This window comes from Podarcis vaucheri, assembly GCF_965113315.1.
Source record: "Podarcis vaucheri genome assembly, chromosome: 14".
In the NCBI taxonomy this organism is placed as follows: domain Eukaryota; kingdom Metazoa; phylum Chordata; class Lepidosauria; order Squamata; family Lacertidae; genus Podarcis; species Podarcis vaucheri.
This window is the reverse complement of record NC_138752.1, coordinates 31,215,273-31,232,009: the sequence shown is the minus strand read 5'-3', so window position 1 is coordinate 31,232,009 and position 16,737 is coordinate 31,215,273. Positions and strand designations below refer to the sequence as shown.

At 42.5% G+C, this 16,737-nt stretch overlaps 1 protein-coding gene across 4 annotated transcripts in view; it reads left to right on the top strand.

The window, feature by feature from the left end:
* The window catches only part of SLC5A11 (solute carrier family 5 member 11), a 34,178-nt gene that overhangs the window by 11,822 nt on the left and 5,619 nt on the right, over nucleotides 1-16,737 (top strand). For all 4 annotated transcript variants that reach the window (XM_082199347.1, XM_082199350.1, XM_082199349.1 and 1 more), the window contains 9 exons: nucleotides 55-159; nucleotides 1,172-1,231; nucleotides 1,485-1,589; nucleotides 4,428-4,533; nucleotides 5,511-5,591; nucleotides 6,766-6,971; nucleotides 14,906-15,041; nucleotides 15,855-15,962; nucleotides 16,540-16,690. In XM_082199347.1, coding sequence (XP_082055473.1) covers nucleotides 55-159; nucleotides 1,172-1,231; nucleotides 1,485-1,589; nucleotides 4,428-4,533; nucleotides 5,511-5,591; nucleotides 6,766-6,971; nucleotides 14,906-15,041; nucleotides 15,855-15,962; nucleotides 16,540-16,690 — 1,058 coding nt within the window. The remainder of the gene's footprint in view (nucleotides 1-54; nucleotides 160-1,171; nucleotides 1,232-1,484; nucleotides 1,590-4,427; nucleotides 4,534-5,510; nucleotides 5,592-6,765; nucleotides 6,972-14,905; nucleotides 15,042-15,854; nucleotides 15,963-16,539; nucleotides 16,691-16,737) is intronic.

Below are 16,737 nucleotides of genomic sequence, written 5' to 3'. Positions count from 1 at the left end.
AGGTCTCTTGGGAAGGGCAGGAACTGAGCTGGCTCTCCGAACCTCTCTTCCCAGGTGGGGGCATCTCTCTTCGCCAGTAATGTCGGCAGCGGACATTTCATTGGCCTGGCTGGCTCTGGGGCAGCGTCTGGAATTGGTGCTACAGCTTATGAGTGGAATGTGAGTATCGCATTTACGGCACAACCTGCTCCTGAGGATGATGATGTGTGTGTGTTGGGGTGGGCATGAATCTGGCAGAGGGCCTTCTTGGTAGTGGTGCATCAGGTATTATAATAATTATTCATTTATACCCCACCCATCTGGCTGGGTTTCCCCAGCCACTCTGGGTGCCTCCCAACAGATGATGATGATGATGATGATGATGATCATGATAAAATATCAAACATTTAAACTTCCCTAAACAGGGCTGCCTTCAGGTGTTTTCTAAAAGTCAGATAGTAGTTTATTTCCTTGACATCTGATGGGAGGGTGTTCCATAGGGCGGGCGCCGCTACCGAGAAGGCTGGTTCCTCGTAATCTCACTTCTTGCAGTGAGGGAACTGCCAGAAGGCCCTCAGAGCTGGACCTCAGTGTCTGGGCTGAATGATGGGGATGGAGACGCTCCTTCAGGTATACTGGGCCAAGGCCATTTAGGGCTTTAAAGGTCAGCACCAACACTTTGAATTGCGCTTGGAAACGTACTGGTAGTCAATGAAGGTCTTTCAGGACTGATGTTATATGGTCTCGGTGGCTGCTCCCAGTCACCAGTCTAGCTGCTGCATTCTGGATTAGTAGTAGTTTCTGGGTCACCTTCAAAGGTATCCCCACGTAGAGCGCATTGCAGTAATCCAAGCAGGAGAAAACTAGTGCATGCACCACTCTGGCGAGACAGATCTTTTGGCAGACTGTGCCCAGGTGAACTGAGGGCCTTCTCAGTTTACTGCCCAGAAGCTCCCTCTTGATGGGCAGGTACAAGATACACCCCGACCCCTCTGACCCTCTCTCTCATCTTTGTCTTCTTTATGTTTAAACCTGACAGCCCTTCCAACAGAGGTCTGTCTTCTGCAAAGTAGGACATGCAGCCACTCTGTGGACCCAAAGCCAACCCAGAGAAAGCTTTTGTCTGTCAGTTGATTCTCTGGTTGGATCCTGCTTGTTTTGTTCCTGACCTGGGCTCTGCTTCTCCTCACAGGGCATGTTCTGTGTCTTGGTGCTGGCATGGCTGTTTCTGCCCATCTACGTGGCAGCAGGGGTGAGTCCACCGGCCACACTATGGCCACTGTTTCCCACCAACTTTTTCAGAGAGCAGGAATCTGTTCTGAAACAGATGTGCCAAGTTATGCATCATGTCATTTCTCGGAATTGTAGTCTTTAAAAACCGTAAACTCACTGCCCTGTCCTCCTGAGGTAAAAGGGACTGTACCATTTCCGTGATGTTATTACTGCCTAGATTTCGAATAATCTTTTCTTGCTGTTTTTCATCAATGCTGCCTTATCATTTCCAGGTGACAACCATGCCAGAATATTTACAGAGGCGCTTTGGGGGCAAAAGGATTCAAATCTTCCTAGCGATTCTCTACTTGTTTATCTATATATTCACCAAAATCTCAGTAAGTAAGGAGACGAGAGGAGACAGAACAGAATTGGCTTGGAAAGAGTAGGTCCATCGAGGCTTCCTAAGTGACCTTTTCTGCCTTTCAATCTTTCTGATATGTTGTGTTGGCTTCTGAATGACAGGCAAATGATGAAAGGAGGGAAGGAGACTGAACTGAATTCTGGATTTAAGATTGTGTAGGTTACTGAAGGCTGAGGAAGATTTTGGGGGGAAGCCTGCTTCTGCTGCCCATTCTTTGATGCTAGATGTATTTTTGAGCACACAGAATCATTTTACAAAGTGTTCCTTTGTGTTCTTCCTGTTGGAATAAGGGCAAGCGAAAGCAGTAGCAGCTCACTTTGCTTGAGAACAGAATCTTCTCCCTCCTTATCTATTTTGTCTGTTGCTGAGTTTACTGCTTGTAGTTCTGCCTGTTTGGTTTGCTCCCTTTTCGTGAACTTATTTCTCTTGATAAAGATGTAAAGGAGATGCCAGCACCAGCAGAACACCTGAGGGCTTATCCACACTTGCCTCTGCTGTGCTGTTACCATGGTCAGCGATTTACAGCTCTGTGTCCGAGTGCCCCCCCCGGCTCCGGAGCTTTTGCTGTGGAAACATGCTCTTTAAAGCTCAATCAGAGCAAACATAAGTCCATGGAAACCCCAGTCTGACGTCCAATTCAGAGGATGTTTTCACGGGAAAAGCTCTGGAGCAAAACAAAAACATTTAGACACAGACCTTATACCTTGGTCCATTTAGGTAGTATTGTCTTGCAATGGCTTTCTGGGATTCTGGGTGAGGGACATTACCAGCCTGGCTTGGAGATGGCTGGGGACTGAAGCTGGGGCCTCCTGAATGTTAGATGCTCTACCCTGAGCCATGATGACCCTCTCCTGTGTGGTGCTGGACAGTGACAGAGGACGACTAACCTGCCTGATTTAGTAATTCTTCTTCTTTGGGGTCAATGGGTTTTAATGAGTAACTTACTAACACTTTCTCTTTAGTTGCTCATTAACAACGAAACAGCACTCAAGGCCACTACTACTACTATTACTACTGTTAATAATAATATGGACTGTCCCCCACCTTCCCAGTGGAGTGTCCTTTGCTTGTGTTTCATCAATAGCAGGATCAGGGTGCATTTTTGCATCTAGCCGGAAGATGCTCCCAGTCTGGACTCCACACACAGCTGCCTTGCCTTACTGATGTCATCATGTGGATTACAGTGGAACTTCGGGTTGCGAACGTGATCCGTGTGGGAGGCATGTTCACAACCTGCAGCGTTGTGTCTGCGCATGCGCGTGACACAATTTGGTGCTTCTGAGCATGCACAAAGCGCAATTTAGTGCTTCTGCACATGCGTGAATGCCAAAACCCAGAAGTAAACTGTTCTGGTACTTCTGGGTTTGGCGCATCCGTAACCGGAAAACGTGCAACCCACAGCGATCGCAACCCGAGGTATGACTGTATTAGTTTAGTTTGAAGACTGATTCAAAATAATTATTGATCCACACAAACGGAGTCCTGAAGTGATATACAGAGATGGGGCAGGGAGGGGGAGTACTCGCATATGGGGGTCATATGGGGTTGGGGGGATCCTTGTCCCCCCTCCCCACCCCAGGTTAGACTGGCTGGTGAATTTGAGGCAGTTGTGTGTGGTTGTTGGGTTAATTTCATTTCCATTGTGTTTGTTCGCATCCCCAAACTTCCTTTGCCTGAGTTGAATGTAACCTCACATGTGCTGTTTCCTGCGTTGAATGTAACTTCACATGTGCTTTCTACTGTGTGGCAGTGATGCAGGGCATTCTGTGCTCCCTGAAATGTTGTGTGGATGCCAGATGAACCATCTTTTGACCCAGCTCAACACGGTGGCCCTATATTGTGTTCGGCTCATGGTGTCTTCCGTTTAATCACACACATCACCTAGAGTAGGCCTGCAGCAACAGAGGCAGCCCTGCCAGTTAACTTCAACAGCATTCAGGGCAAACAAAATCTCCCTTTTTGGCCATGGAGTGTGCATGAGAGCCAGTGTGGTGTAGTGGTTAGAATGTCGGACTACGACCTGGGAGACCAGGGTTCAAATCCCCACTTGGCCAAAAAGCTCACTGCCTTGGGCCACTCACCGGCTCTCTCAGCCCAATCTACCTAACAAGGTTGCTTGGGGGATTAAATGGGGAAAGGGAGAAGCATGCATATGTTGCCTCGAGTTCCTTGGAGGAAAAGATAGAGTAGAAATTCAGGAAATAAATAAATTCTCCTGTTTGCAATTCAAGAGAATGTCAAATTAAAGAGGGACGTGGCGGTGGTAGGGTGGGGTAAATCCCACCATGCTTTTCTATTAGCCTAGATTGGGGGCTACCCCCAACTCCCCACAGACTGCTACTGCTGCTCTCCAGCACCTGTTGAGTTTCCTGCTCCCAAGGAATGACTGAGCCATTGTTCCAGCTCTTCCTCTTCCAAACAAGCTTCTCCTTTGTCCAAAAGAGCTGAACAGAGCTTGGCTGTCCGTACAAGGGGTGGGGGTGGGGGTCCTTCAGCTGTTGGGCACAATGGAGCTGAGAGCATTTATTGGTCTACTTGAGGTGCCTCCAGTATTCTGCGGGAGTGGATCAAAGCCCTCTGCCACCCTCTAGTGCAACACACACACTTTGAAAAAGAATCAGGTTTTTTTTGCCATTTGGAAAGTGCACTGAAAAATGTGGGATGAGTGAATGGTTAATAGGGAGACGTGTAAACATCCCACAAACAAGTCAAGATGAATGGAGGAGGAATCCTCATGGTCAAGTAGATCCAAAAGACCAGTCAGAGCCTAACCTCAGTGTCCTCATACCTGTCTGGATTTTGTCTCCTCCAGGTTGACATGTATGCTGGGGCCCTCTTCATCCAGCAGGCCTTGCACTGGGATCTCTACGTGGCTGTCATTGGGCTGCTGGTTATCACAGCCATTTACACTGTGGCAGGTAAGTCTGAGCAGAGAGAGAGAGAGAGAGAGAGCTCTGTCCTTATCTCTTTATTCAACCTCTAGGAGTAGATATATCCGTCCCCGCCTAGCAGGGTTTGTTTGTTTATTGCATTTCTATCCCACTTTCCCCCATGAGCTTAAAGTAGCACCCATAGTTCTCCCCTTCCTCATTTAATTCTCACAACAACCCTGTGAGGTAGATCAGGCTGAAAGGCAGTGACTGCCCTGTGAGGTCATCCAGGGAACTTCATGACTGAGTGGGGATTTGATCTGTGGTCTGTCCCAAGCCCTAGCCTGACATTAACCACTAGGTCACGCTGACTGTCCAAGACATCTTGCTGCCTCTGATAGTGGAATAGGTAGTCATCGTGGCTAGTAGCCATTTATAGCCTTATCCTTGATGAAGTTGTCTAATCCTCATTTAATGCCATCCAAGTTGTTGCTGACCACTGCATCTTGTGGGGTGGAGTTCCATAGTTCCAACAGTGCATTGTGTGAAGATGTCCTTCCTTTTTCTGCCCTGAACCTCCCAATGTTGAGCCTCACAGAATCACAGTGTTGTAGAGTCGGAAGGGAACCAAAGGGTCCAAGCCCTGTAAAGAAGCTGATTGGATTGGCTATTGGGTCTTATTTTGATATTGGCAGTGGGGCAGTGTGTTCCTGAGGACAGGACTACCCTAGAGGGCACAGGGCAAGCCGGCCTCCAACACCTCCCAGTTGCTCTTTGCCTGCTCCAGCTTCTGCTGCCTGAGGTTACTTTCACTCTGCCTAATGGTAGGACCAGCTCTGCTTTTTAGCAGTTATCTCATGGTGGTAATCCACCTGGAATGGGACTAGGGTCAGCCACCATTTGACTGCCCTGTGCAAGCAACTGGGCAGATGAGGCTTGACTAACGCAAGTCCAAATCTTTTGGTCAAGCTAATGTCCAGACCAAGTTCCAAGCACAGGTCTTGCTTCTTCTGTTCCCTCTGTAGGTGGCCTGGCAGCTGTGATATACACCGATGCCCTGCAGACAGTCATCATGCTAGCTGGGGCGCTGACGCTGATGGGCTTCAGTAAGTATCTTAGAACCACAGAACTGGAACGGACCACAAGGGTCATCTCATCCAATCCCCTGCAATGCAGGAATCTTTTGCCCAACATGGGGCACAAACCCATGACACTAGGATGAACAGTCTTATGCTTTACTAGCTGAGCTCTCTTGTGGATGGGGTTTGGGGTTTGCCCTCTGAGATGTGATGCCAAGTTTCGCACGCAGGAGAAAGCTGCAGATGTCCACTTCATTCATTGCTCCCTGACTTTGCTCATACCTCCGTGAGTGGCTGTAGCGCAGCACCTAAGCATGTGATCCAGGACATCTCTGGGTTGAGTCTGGCCTCAGGCTCACGCAGGCCAACTCCTGGTCTGCAATATAGGCATAATAATAATAATAATAATAATGATAATTCATTGCCCACTCTTCACCCTAAGGTCTCAGGGCACATTACAGGATTAAAATAAAATATTAAAACACTGTTTGAAAATCAGTTTAAAACAACTTGCAATGAGGTGGGTCCTATGATATGCATCTCCATTGTCAAAAGCTTGGGTAAAGAGGTACATCTGCAGCATTCACCAGAAGCTGTACAATGAAGGTGCCAGGTGCACCTCTGTGAGGAGGGAGAGCCACAGCTTAGGGGCTGCCACAAAGAAGACCCTGTCCTGGGCCACCACCACCCCAACTTTCTGAGAACCCCTGAAAGGGTCTCTAGCATCCACCTATTTTAAGACTTGCCATAAGCAGACACTCGCAGAGGTCCAGAGATGCCCAAGTTATTTCTAGTCTTTGAGGTCCCTAGTCAAAAATAAAAAGATCATATAATCAGCTGATATGAGAGCACCCCTTCATCACGATCTTACGTTGCTCCATCAGAACCAATATTTTTAACAATGTTTATGAATGTTTTAAACTCTCTTAAGGTGACAAGATCTATAACAGTTAACAAAAAAGTTCTGTCTTCTACCAAATCACCTCTCTTCCTTGTTTAAATCTGCAGCTCTAAGCTGAGAAAGTGTGCCACATCCTTGGGCTCATGTGTATCAAGACATGTTACCTCACAATGGAGAATTCTTCCCTAAATCCCATTGTTTGAACTTCGCGGTTTCCCAAAACACCACAGCAGACCCATGCAAAGCAAATGCTGAGCACTGGCAGGAAATCTGAACATCGTTTGCTCTTCAACTTTCCAGGTTTTTCCAAAGTTGGAGGGCTGGAAGACTTGCAGAACAGATACTTCCAAGCCATTGCGAGCAACCGCAATGGCAACAACAGCTGCGGTTTACCCAGGGATGACGCTTTCCACATCTTCCGGGATCCTGTCACGTCTGACCTTCCCTGGCCAGGAGTGCTTGTTGGAATGACCATCCCCTCGCTGTGGTACTGGTGCACAGACCAGGTTGTTGTTCTTGTTGTTCTTGTTGTTTTTATCGTTGTTATTAATATACCACCCTTCAGATGAAGATCACAAGGCTGTTCACAACATAAAAATACAAAATGAGAACACAAAATACATACTAAAACAAAAACAAACCAATAACCCCTCTCCCACAAACACAATTGAAAGGGTATATAATGTTCATCAGGGCTTCTAAAATCCATTTTTGTTGTCCTGCCATTAGTCCCCACACTAAAGTAAAGGTAAAGGGACCCCTGACCATTAGGTCCAGTCACAGACGACTCTGGGGTTGCGGCGCTCATCTCGCTTTATTGGCTGAGGGAGCCGGCGTACAGCTTCCGGGTCATGTGGCCAGCATGACTAAGCCGCTTCTGGCGAACCAGAGCAGCACACAGAAATGCTGTTTACCTTCCCTCCAGAGTGGTACCTATTTATCTACTTGCACTTTGACATGCTTTCGAACTCTTAGGTTGGCAGGAGCAGGGACCGAGCAACGGGAGCTCACCCCGTCACAGGGATTTGAACTGCCGACCTTCTGATCGGCAAGTCTTAGACTCTGTGGTTTAACCCACAGCGCCACCCGCGTCCCACAGTCCCCACGCTACAGGGTTATAATTTAAAAGTTCATGAATATCTGAAAATGCCACAGATTTTGCCAATGCAAAATTGATGTGAGTAACAACTTCATACCAAAAGGTATGAACAGGCCCTGATCATATGCCTCAAAGAAGCATCATGAACCCAACACCTCCATCATTATAACTCCAGGGCAGACACCTGTCTGACAATACGAGGAACATAATTAATATTCTAGAAAAATTACAAGTGAATATTAATACTAAAGCAGTTTTGATATTTGTGGACGCGGAGAAAGCCTTTGACAATATCTCTTGGAGTTTTATGAAGAAGAATTTACAGGGGATGGGGGTTGGTCAAGGGTTTAGTAATGGTATAGGTGCAATTTATTCAGAACAAAAGGCTAAATTAATTGTGAATAATGTTGTGACGGAAAAATTTAAGATAGAAAAAGGAACACGGCAAGGTTGCCCAATCTCTCCATTGCTTTTTATATCAGTCCTGGAGGTTCTTTTAAATATGTTAGATCCTAAAATTAAGAATCTGTCAAGAATGTATAACTTGCTGTTGAAATGGAATACTCAGGATGAAACGGTGAAATCTGCTATGATTAAATGGGCACAAGATGTTGGACATAATATTATGATGGCTGACTGGGAACAGTTATAGACCACAGGTATGAAGTTCACGGCATGTAATGCCTTAAGAGAGAATATAATGAAAATGATATATAGGTGGTACATGACATTAGTCAAGCTTGCAAAAATCTACCATTTGCCGGATAATAAATGTTGGAAATGTAAAGAGACTGAAGGTACATTCTTTCACCTTTGGTGGACATGCCCAAGGATTAAGACTTTCTGGGAGATGATCTATAATGAAATGAAAAAGGTATTTAAATATACCTTTCTGAAGAAACCAGAGGCCTTTCTCCTGGGCATGGTCGGCCAATCGGTGCCAAAGAAGGATAGAACTTTCTTTATGTATGCCACAACAGCAGCAAGAATACTTATTGCAAAGTATTGGAAGACACAAGATTTACCCACCCGGGAAGAATGGCAGATGAAGGTGATCGACTACATGGAATTGGTGGAAATGACTGGCAGAATCTGAGACCAGGGAGAAGAGTTGGTGGAGGAAGATTGGAAGAAATTTAAAGACTATTTACAGAAACATTGCAAAATTAATGAATGTTAGAAGGATGTTGGAATGATGTTATGTGGCGCAACTTGGCTCTGTTATTCACCATTTCGGGACGCAACTTGGCTCTGTTATTCACCATTTTAATTTGTTCTTGATCTATTACGCCTCTGCATGCATTTGAGATTTAAAGGGACATGCGCCAAAAGCTAAATAGGAGAACTTAAACCAGCATAAAGAACACTTCCCGAAGAACCTCCAAGTCTCCAGTAAAGGAAAATTTTTGGTGACGCCAGACTTCTATAATACCACCCTCTAAGAGGGTAAAGACTGTAAAAGGTAAAGACTGTTAAACTTTGTGTATAGTCTGACGCCTACTATCTGCTATTACACCCCATCGCCAGACCCGGTAACCTTTTAACCCATTAGAGACTATTTGTGATCCTGTGCCTCATCCCTTTTTGAAAGACATTAGGACAGAGATCAGCTTCTGGGGGAGATTATCCCAGATCCAAAGACCCACCACAAAAAAGGCCCTGTTATATGTCTTATGGTTATGAATCCTGAGATCTGTGAGTAAATTACAGCCCAGTAATATTCGGAGGGCTGCAGGTTGACCATCCTGGACTATGTCTCTCTATAAACCTGTCTATAAATCTGCTGCATCTATATAACTCCCCAAAAGACGTTAGTGTGGTGGACCCTAAGACCCTTCAAGCCTACAAAATGACAAACGGTGCAAAAAAAGGGGTGGCAACACCAGCGGAAAGGAGGCCGTCAAGACAAGATGATGCTAAAGAAAGCAAAGAAATTAAGGACTATAGTAGTCTGATGGCCGAAATAAGGAAAGAATTCAAAAATAATGAACAATATATTGAGAGAAAATTACTTGAGGTACAAGACATTTTGGATAAGAAATTGGAGGGAGTGGTGGGGGAATTGACAGGAAGGGTTAAAGATTTATCAGTAAGAACTAAGGTTCTGGAAGATTCAATGAAAAAGGTGCAAAAAGATACGAAAACTAGTAAGAAGGAGGTGGATAGAGTTAGAGTAGAAGTTAAAGAGATAGAAAGAGTGCAGGAAGAGTTGTTGGACAATATGGCCATGACGCAAATGAGGCAAAATCAAACCAACCTGAAACTGAGGGGTGTACCAGAGACCCCAAATGAGAATATTAGATCTAAAATGATAAAAGAGCTGGCAACCTGGTTAAATAAGAGTGAGGAGGAGGTAAACTGTCATCTAGTAAATATTTTTCGAATAAGATCAAAATTAGACAGAGCCAGAAAGAAAAAGCTGCCAGGTGATGTAATTGTCATGTTCAACACTTTGGAAATAAGAAATGAAATACTGCAACAGAACCACATAAAAAGGTTATATATTGAAGGAAACCGAATTATTATCTTTAAACAAATTCCTTTGAGATTTCTTCGAAGGAGAGAGGCATACAAAAAATTAACAAACCAATTGAAGAAGAATGGGATATTGTATAGATGGGAGTTTCCTGAAGGCATTTCATTCTACTTTAAGGAAAAAAGGTTTAAATTAAGCACCAGTGTTGAACTCCAAAAATTTGCGAGGATATATGAGAAGGACCTGGGAAAAGTTAAAGGGGAGGCGGAAAGGGAGGAACGACAGAGAGACGAGGAGGGTGAAGGGAGTGAAGAAGAAGAAAAAGAGGAGAGTTTAACAGGAGAAGGGGAAGAACAAGAGGAGGAAAGCAAGGAACAGTAGTTTCTATTTAATTTAGTTAAATTAGCTAGAATAGTTTAATAGATGGCTTTAAAAATAATAAGCTGGAATGTGAATGGTTTGAACAATAAAAATAAGAGGAATCAGATTGCGCATGTACTGCTAAAAAAGAATTGGGATTTAATTTGTCTTCAAGAAACGCATGTAATAAGAAAACACAAGAGGGTATTAAGTAATAAGAGATTGGGATTGGAATTTGTGACCTCCGACAAGGTTAAGAAAAGAGGGGTAGTAATTTATATAAAGGAAAAATATGACCCGCAATTACTGTACAAAGATGAACATGGGAGAGTAGTGGTGGTGCAGATGGTCCTTCATGGAGAAAAAATAGTTGTGGTTGGAATATATGCCCCGAATGAGAAAAAATCAGCTTTCTTTTTGGAATTAGATAATATATTAACGGAATGGATGGATCAGAAAATGATATTGATGGGAGATCTTAATGGGGTGGTGATGCCGAACACGGATAGATTAACAAAAAGACAAGATGGGAAAGAAGGTAAATTACCACGATCTTTCTTTGACATGGTAAATAATTTGGGATTGACGGATGCTTGGAGATTTAAAAATCCTACTGTAAAACAATTCACTTTTTTTTCAAATCCGAATCAGAGCTGGGGGAGGATAGACAGTATTTGGGTCTCGAGGGAATTGGTACAGAACTTAATTAAGTCCGAAATTTGGCCTCGAACTCTATCTGACCATAGTGCGGTTTCCATGGAGTTAAAAGGTAGAGAGGTTAAAACAGCCAGATGGAGAATGAATGAATATTTATTTAATGATCAAAAGATAGTAAATAAGGCTATAGAAACAATTGAAGAATACTTTAGGTGGAACTTAAATGGAGAAACTTCCATAGAGACGGTGTGGGACGCAGGAAAAGCGGTCATGAGGGGTTTTTTGATTCAGAAAAATAGCCAACTAAGAAAAGAAAAAGAAAAAAAGAAAGAGCAGATTTTAACACAGATTATGGAAAATGAAAGAAAATTAACTGCTAACCCTAGTGAAGAGAGTTTAAAACAGAACTTAAGAATATTACAAGCTAAATTTGCCACAATAATTAACCAAGAGATAGAGTGGAAAATTAAGAGGATGAATCAAAAGAACTTTGAGTCCGCAAATAAGATAGGGAAATATCTAGCGTGGCAGTTGAGAGAAAGGAAGAAGCTGAGTATGATCAGCAAAATAAAAGAAGGAGATATGATTATGGAAGAACCAAAAGAAATAAAAAGAATATTCCAAAGATATGATTTATATAAAAGAGGAGAGGAAACAGAACAAGAAATAGATCAATTTTTGCAAAAACACCATCTGGAACAAATTGTAGAAGATGAAAGAGCAGCACTAGATGAGATAATAACACAGGAAGAGATAAAAAAGGCTATCAAAAAGATGAAAGCTGAGAAGGCGCCGGGACCGGACGGTCTTCCAGCCAAATATTATAAAATATTAATTAACCAAATATCACCAGTGCTGGGAGAGGTTATGAACAATATATTGAGAGAAGGAAAGATACCTGATACCTGGAAGGAAGCCTATGTTACCTTGATTCCTAAAAAAGAGGTGGACACTATGGAAGTAAAGAACTATAGGCCAATCTCATTATTAAATAATGATTATAAGCTATTTGCAGATATAATGGCGGAAAGATTAAAGAAGGTCTTGATTAATAAAATCCATGGTGACCAAACAGGATTTCTCCCAGGGAGACAATTACGGGATAATGTAAGGAATTTGATTGACATTATTGAATATTTGGACATGAAAATAGACAGAAAAGCTGCACTGGTTTTCATAGACGCCGAAAAGGCATTTGACAATGTTTCCTGGAACTTCCTAAAGAAGGTTTTGGAGAGGATGGGAATTGGCGAAAAATTTAGAAGAGGCATAGAAGCAATATACAAAGAACAGAAAGCAAAGCTGGTGATAAATAATAATACAACAGAATATTTTAACATTTATAAAGGGACCAGACAAGGTTGCCCCCTGTCCCCCTTATTATTTATTATAATTTTGGAAGTACTTAATAAGAGACTGAGGGAGGCAACAGAAGTGAAAGGAATTAGAGTAGGAAAGAAGGAATTTAAAATTAAAGCCTTCGCCGACGATATTGTTCTGACTTTGGAAGATCCACAAGATAGTGTAAAAGAAGCATTACAAAAAATTGAGGAATTTGGAGAGGTGGCAGGTTTTAAGGTAAATAAGAATAAAACTAAAATGCTGGTTAAAAATCTAACTAAGGAAGAAACGAAAGATCTAGAACAAAAAGTGGAAATCATGGTGGTGAAAAAAGTGAAATATTTGGGAATGTGGATCACGGCAAAAAACATAAACCTATATAAAGATAATTATGAAGTTACATGGAAAAAAATAAAGAAAGATCTGGAAATATGGGAGAGGATGAAATTTTCCTTTTTAGGAAGGATAGCAGTGGTTAAAATGAATGTTTTGCCGAGAATGTTGTTTCTATTTCAAACTCTTCCAGTTATTAAAGGTTTAAAACAATGTAAAGAATGGCAGAGAACCCTGATGAAATTCATCTGGCAGGGGAAAAGACCAAGGATTAAAATGAAAATATTAACTGATAAAAAGGAAAGAGGAGGTTTTGCTCTCCCAGATTTGAGTCTATATTATGAAGCAGCGTGCCTACTTTGGCTAAAAGATTGGATAAAACTGGAGAACAGAGACCTGTTGGATTTAGAAGGTTTCAATAATTGGTACGGGTGGCACGCATATCTCTGGTATGAGAAGGTGAAAGTCCACAGGGCTTTCTTAAATCATATTTTCAGGGGACCAATATATCAGGTCTGGGAAAGAAATAAGAACCTTCTTGAAAGAAAAACACCATGGTGGATCTCACCGGTAGAGGTCTTAACAAAAAAAAAAAAACCAACATGGAAGGGAAGACAGCCACTTACGAAGATTTGGTAAGAAAATCAGAACAAGGGCTTAAACTTAAACCTTATGAGGAAATAAAGGATCAATTCACCGGTTGGTTACAGTATCATCAGGTGAATGATATGTTAAAGCAAGATAAAAGAAAAATGGGCTTTGAAGACAAGAAATCAAAATTCAATATAGAAATAATAGAAGGTAAAAACAAAACATTGTCTAAATTATACGACATATTACTGGAATGGCATACAAAAGACGAGGAAGTCAAAGAGGCAATGATTAAATGGGCAATTGACTTCGGCTATAACATCGAGTTTGAAAAGTGGTTGAAATTGTGGAATAGAGATATTAAATTTACGGCCTGTACGAGTTTGAGAGAAAATGTCTGGAAAATGCTCTATAGATGGTATCTCACGCCGGCAAAATTAGCTAAAATCTATAGATCAGAAAATAAGACATGCTGGAAATGTGGTGAAGTGGAGGGAGACCTCTACCATATGTGGTGGCAATGCAACAAGGTGAAGGTTTTTTGGGAAGCAATTTATAATGAACTTAAAAAAGTTTTTAAATATACTTTTCCCAAAAGACCTGAGGCCTTTTTGCTGGGAATTATGGGTAAGGAAATAAAAAATGAAGATAAAAAAATTTTTCTCTATGCCACCACAGCCGCAAGAATTATGCTGGCACAAAACTGGAAAACAGAAAATATACCTAACGTAAGTGACTGGCAGGTCAAAATGATTAACTATGCCGAGCTAGATAGATTAACAGGCAGAATACGAGACCAAGACGACCAGAAATTTCAAAAAAATTGGAGTAAATTTTGGAAATATATTGGAACGGATATATAGGAGGAACTGGCGGTATTAGAAAAACTTTATCAGCTAATAAGTATAAACTTTAATAAACTAATTACGCAATCCGGGATTTATTTGATACTTACCAAAAGGGTGGAGGGAAGTCAAAGGCTAAGTAGAGCCTAATGCTTATATTATTTTTTTTGTATGATTGTATGCTTACTTTTTGTATAGCATGAAAATAGGATGAATAATTTATGTTAAAATGTCTATTTTTGTATTTGTTTGTCCTTTTTTTTTTCTTTTACAAATTCTGAATAAAAATTTACTTGCAAAAAAAAAAAAGGAATGATGTTATGTGGCTTTAGCAGAAATGTTATAAAGAATTTGGGAAAAACTGACTGTTAATTGGCGAAAGGAGGGCAAGTAAAATTACATTATATTAAGATAAATTACAGGACAAAAATTTGAAAAGATGGAAAGGATTTGCTGAAACAGATAATCGAACTAGAATACAAAAAAGGGAGGTGTGAGGAGGTCAAGGAAATAAGCTAATGAAAGACAAATTATGGGAAGATGTGTTGTATTGTTTTTGTTTAAAAATGTGTTTTTTGCTTTTTCTTTTTGTAACCTTTGAAATGTATATATATATATATATATATATATATATATATATATATATATATATCTCCAGAGAAGCCACTGCCTGCCTTTGCATCTCTCAGGTGGCCTTAGAAGGGCCTGTTCCAAACTGCCTCCTTCCTTACATTGCAGGTCATTGTTCAAAGATCTTTGGCAGCCAAGAACCTGTCTCATGCCAAAGGGGGAGCCTTGCTGGCCTCCTACTTGAAAATTCTGCCCTTGTTTATGATGGTTCTGCCTGGCATGATCAGCCGCATCCTCTTTCCAGGTAAGAAGGAAGAATAAGATGCCTCCTGATGCTGCAGAGTGTAGTGAATCATAGAGTTAGAAGGGACCAACCCACCAAGGGTCATCTCAGGAGTCTTAGCTAAAGAATCCTTGACAAATTGCTGTCCAACTTCTGCTTAAAAACCTCAAATGAAGGCCATGTTCTGAGGCTGTCTGTTCCACTGCTGAACAGCTCTTACTGCCAGAAAGTTCTTCCTAATGTTCTTCTTTCTTGTTATTTGAATCCATTGGTTTGAGCGGTGAGAACGTTGGACTCACTGGGTGACCTTGAGGCCAGTCATTAAATCTCTCATCCTAACCTACCTCGCAGGGTGGTTGTGAGGATTAATTGAGGAGGGGAAGAGCCATGTAGGCTGCCTTGAGCTCCTGGGGGGGTGGGGGGAGAGATGGGATATCAATGCAATGAATAAATGCAATACAGATTTCTAAGAGGAAATATATTTTGGTCAGCATGTGTTGAGGGGGAAGGATTTGGAGCAGGGATCAAAGCTCTTATCTTCCTTCCTTTAATTTTTTTACCCTGAGTATTTCCAAACTGCCAGCACATTCCCAAAATAAAATGTGCCATAAAACCATCAAAACATCATAAAGTCGTAAGATGCAGTACCAACCAAACCAAATTAAATTGGTTTTCTGAAATAGACTTGTTTTCAGTAGGTGACAAAATATTAGAATCTGCCTCTTGACTACAGATGATTTGCAAACAGTTCCCCATCCATTTTTACACCCTTGGCTTTGCACCCCCCCACTCTCTCACAGCTATTTACAAGTTGAAATTACATTTTCATCACAGATCTCGTGGCTTGTGCTGATCCGAACACCTGCAAAACGATCTGTGGCAACCCATCTGGATGTTCTGACATTGCATACCCCAAATTGGTCATTGAACTTTTGCCAATTGGTAAGGAGGAAGGAAGGGTGGGGGCTTCTCAGCAACCCAAAGAGAGATGCTCAGAGATGCAGGTGGATAGAAATTTAGCTGTAGATGAGAGACCAACAGCACTTTCGGATGGTAACAAATAAGGTCCAAGATGCGCAAGGACAATGGGTGGTGCTCATTGGAACTGGTGGGGAAGAAGGCAGGGAGGCCAACAGTAGGTGGCACCAGAGCCAATGACAGGCAGAGTGAACTAATTTTCATGTTGTCCTCATTCTTCTCCCTGCCATGTTTGGCTGCCACCGTGGCTCAGTAAACAACAGAGTTATTTGCAAAGGTTTTTTGGGTGGCCCTGGGGCATGGCATGAGCTTATCTCTGAAGACCAGTTGTCAGGTACCACAAATGGGGAGAGTGTTGCTATTAAACCCAGATCCCCCTTGCTGGCTTCCCAGAAGAGGTGTCTGAAGACCATGACCTGGATGGACCCCCTTTGGCTTTGACCCAGCTGCTGCAGGGCTTTTCTTATACTAGGAGAGAGGTGAGCACTCTGCTTGGTCCAGGGCACCCCTCGTGAGTGGTGGGCTCTCCTTTGGATTCCAGGACTCAGAGGTCTGATGATGTCCGTGATGATTGCAGCACTGATGTCCTCCCTGACTTCCATCTTCAACAGCGCAAGCACCATTTTCACTATGGATCTCTGGCGAAATATCAGGCCCCTCTCTTCGGAGTGGGAGCTCATGATCGTCGGCAGGTAAGGTGCCCCATGTGCAAGGTGGTGCACACCCAACAAGAGTCCCA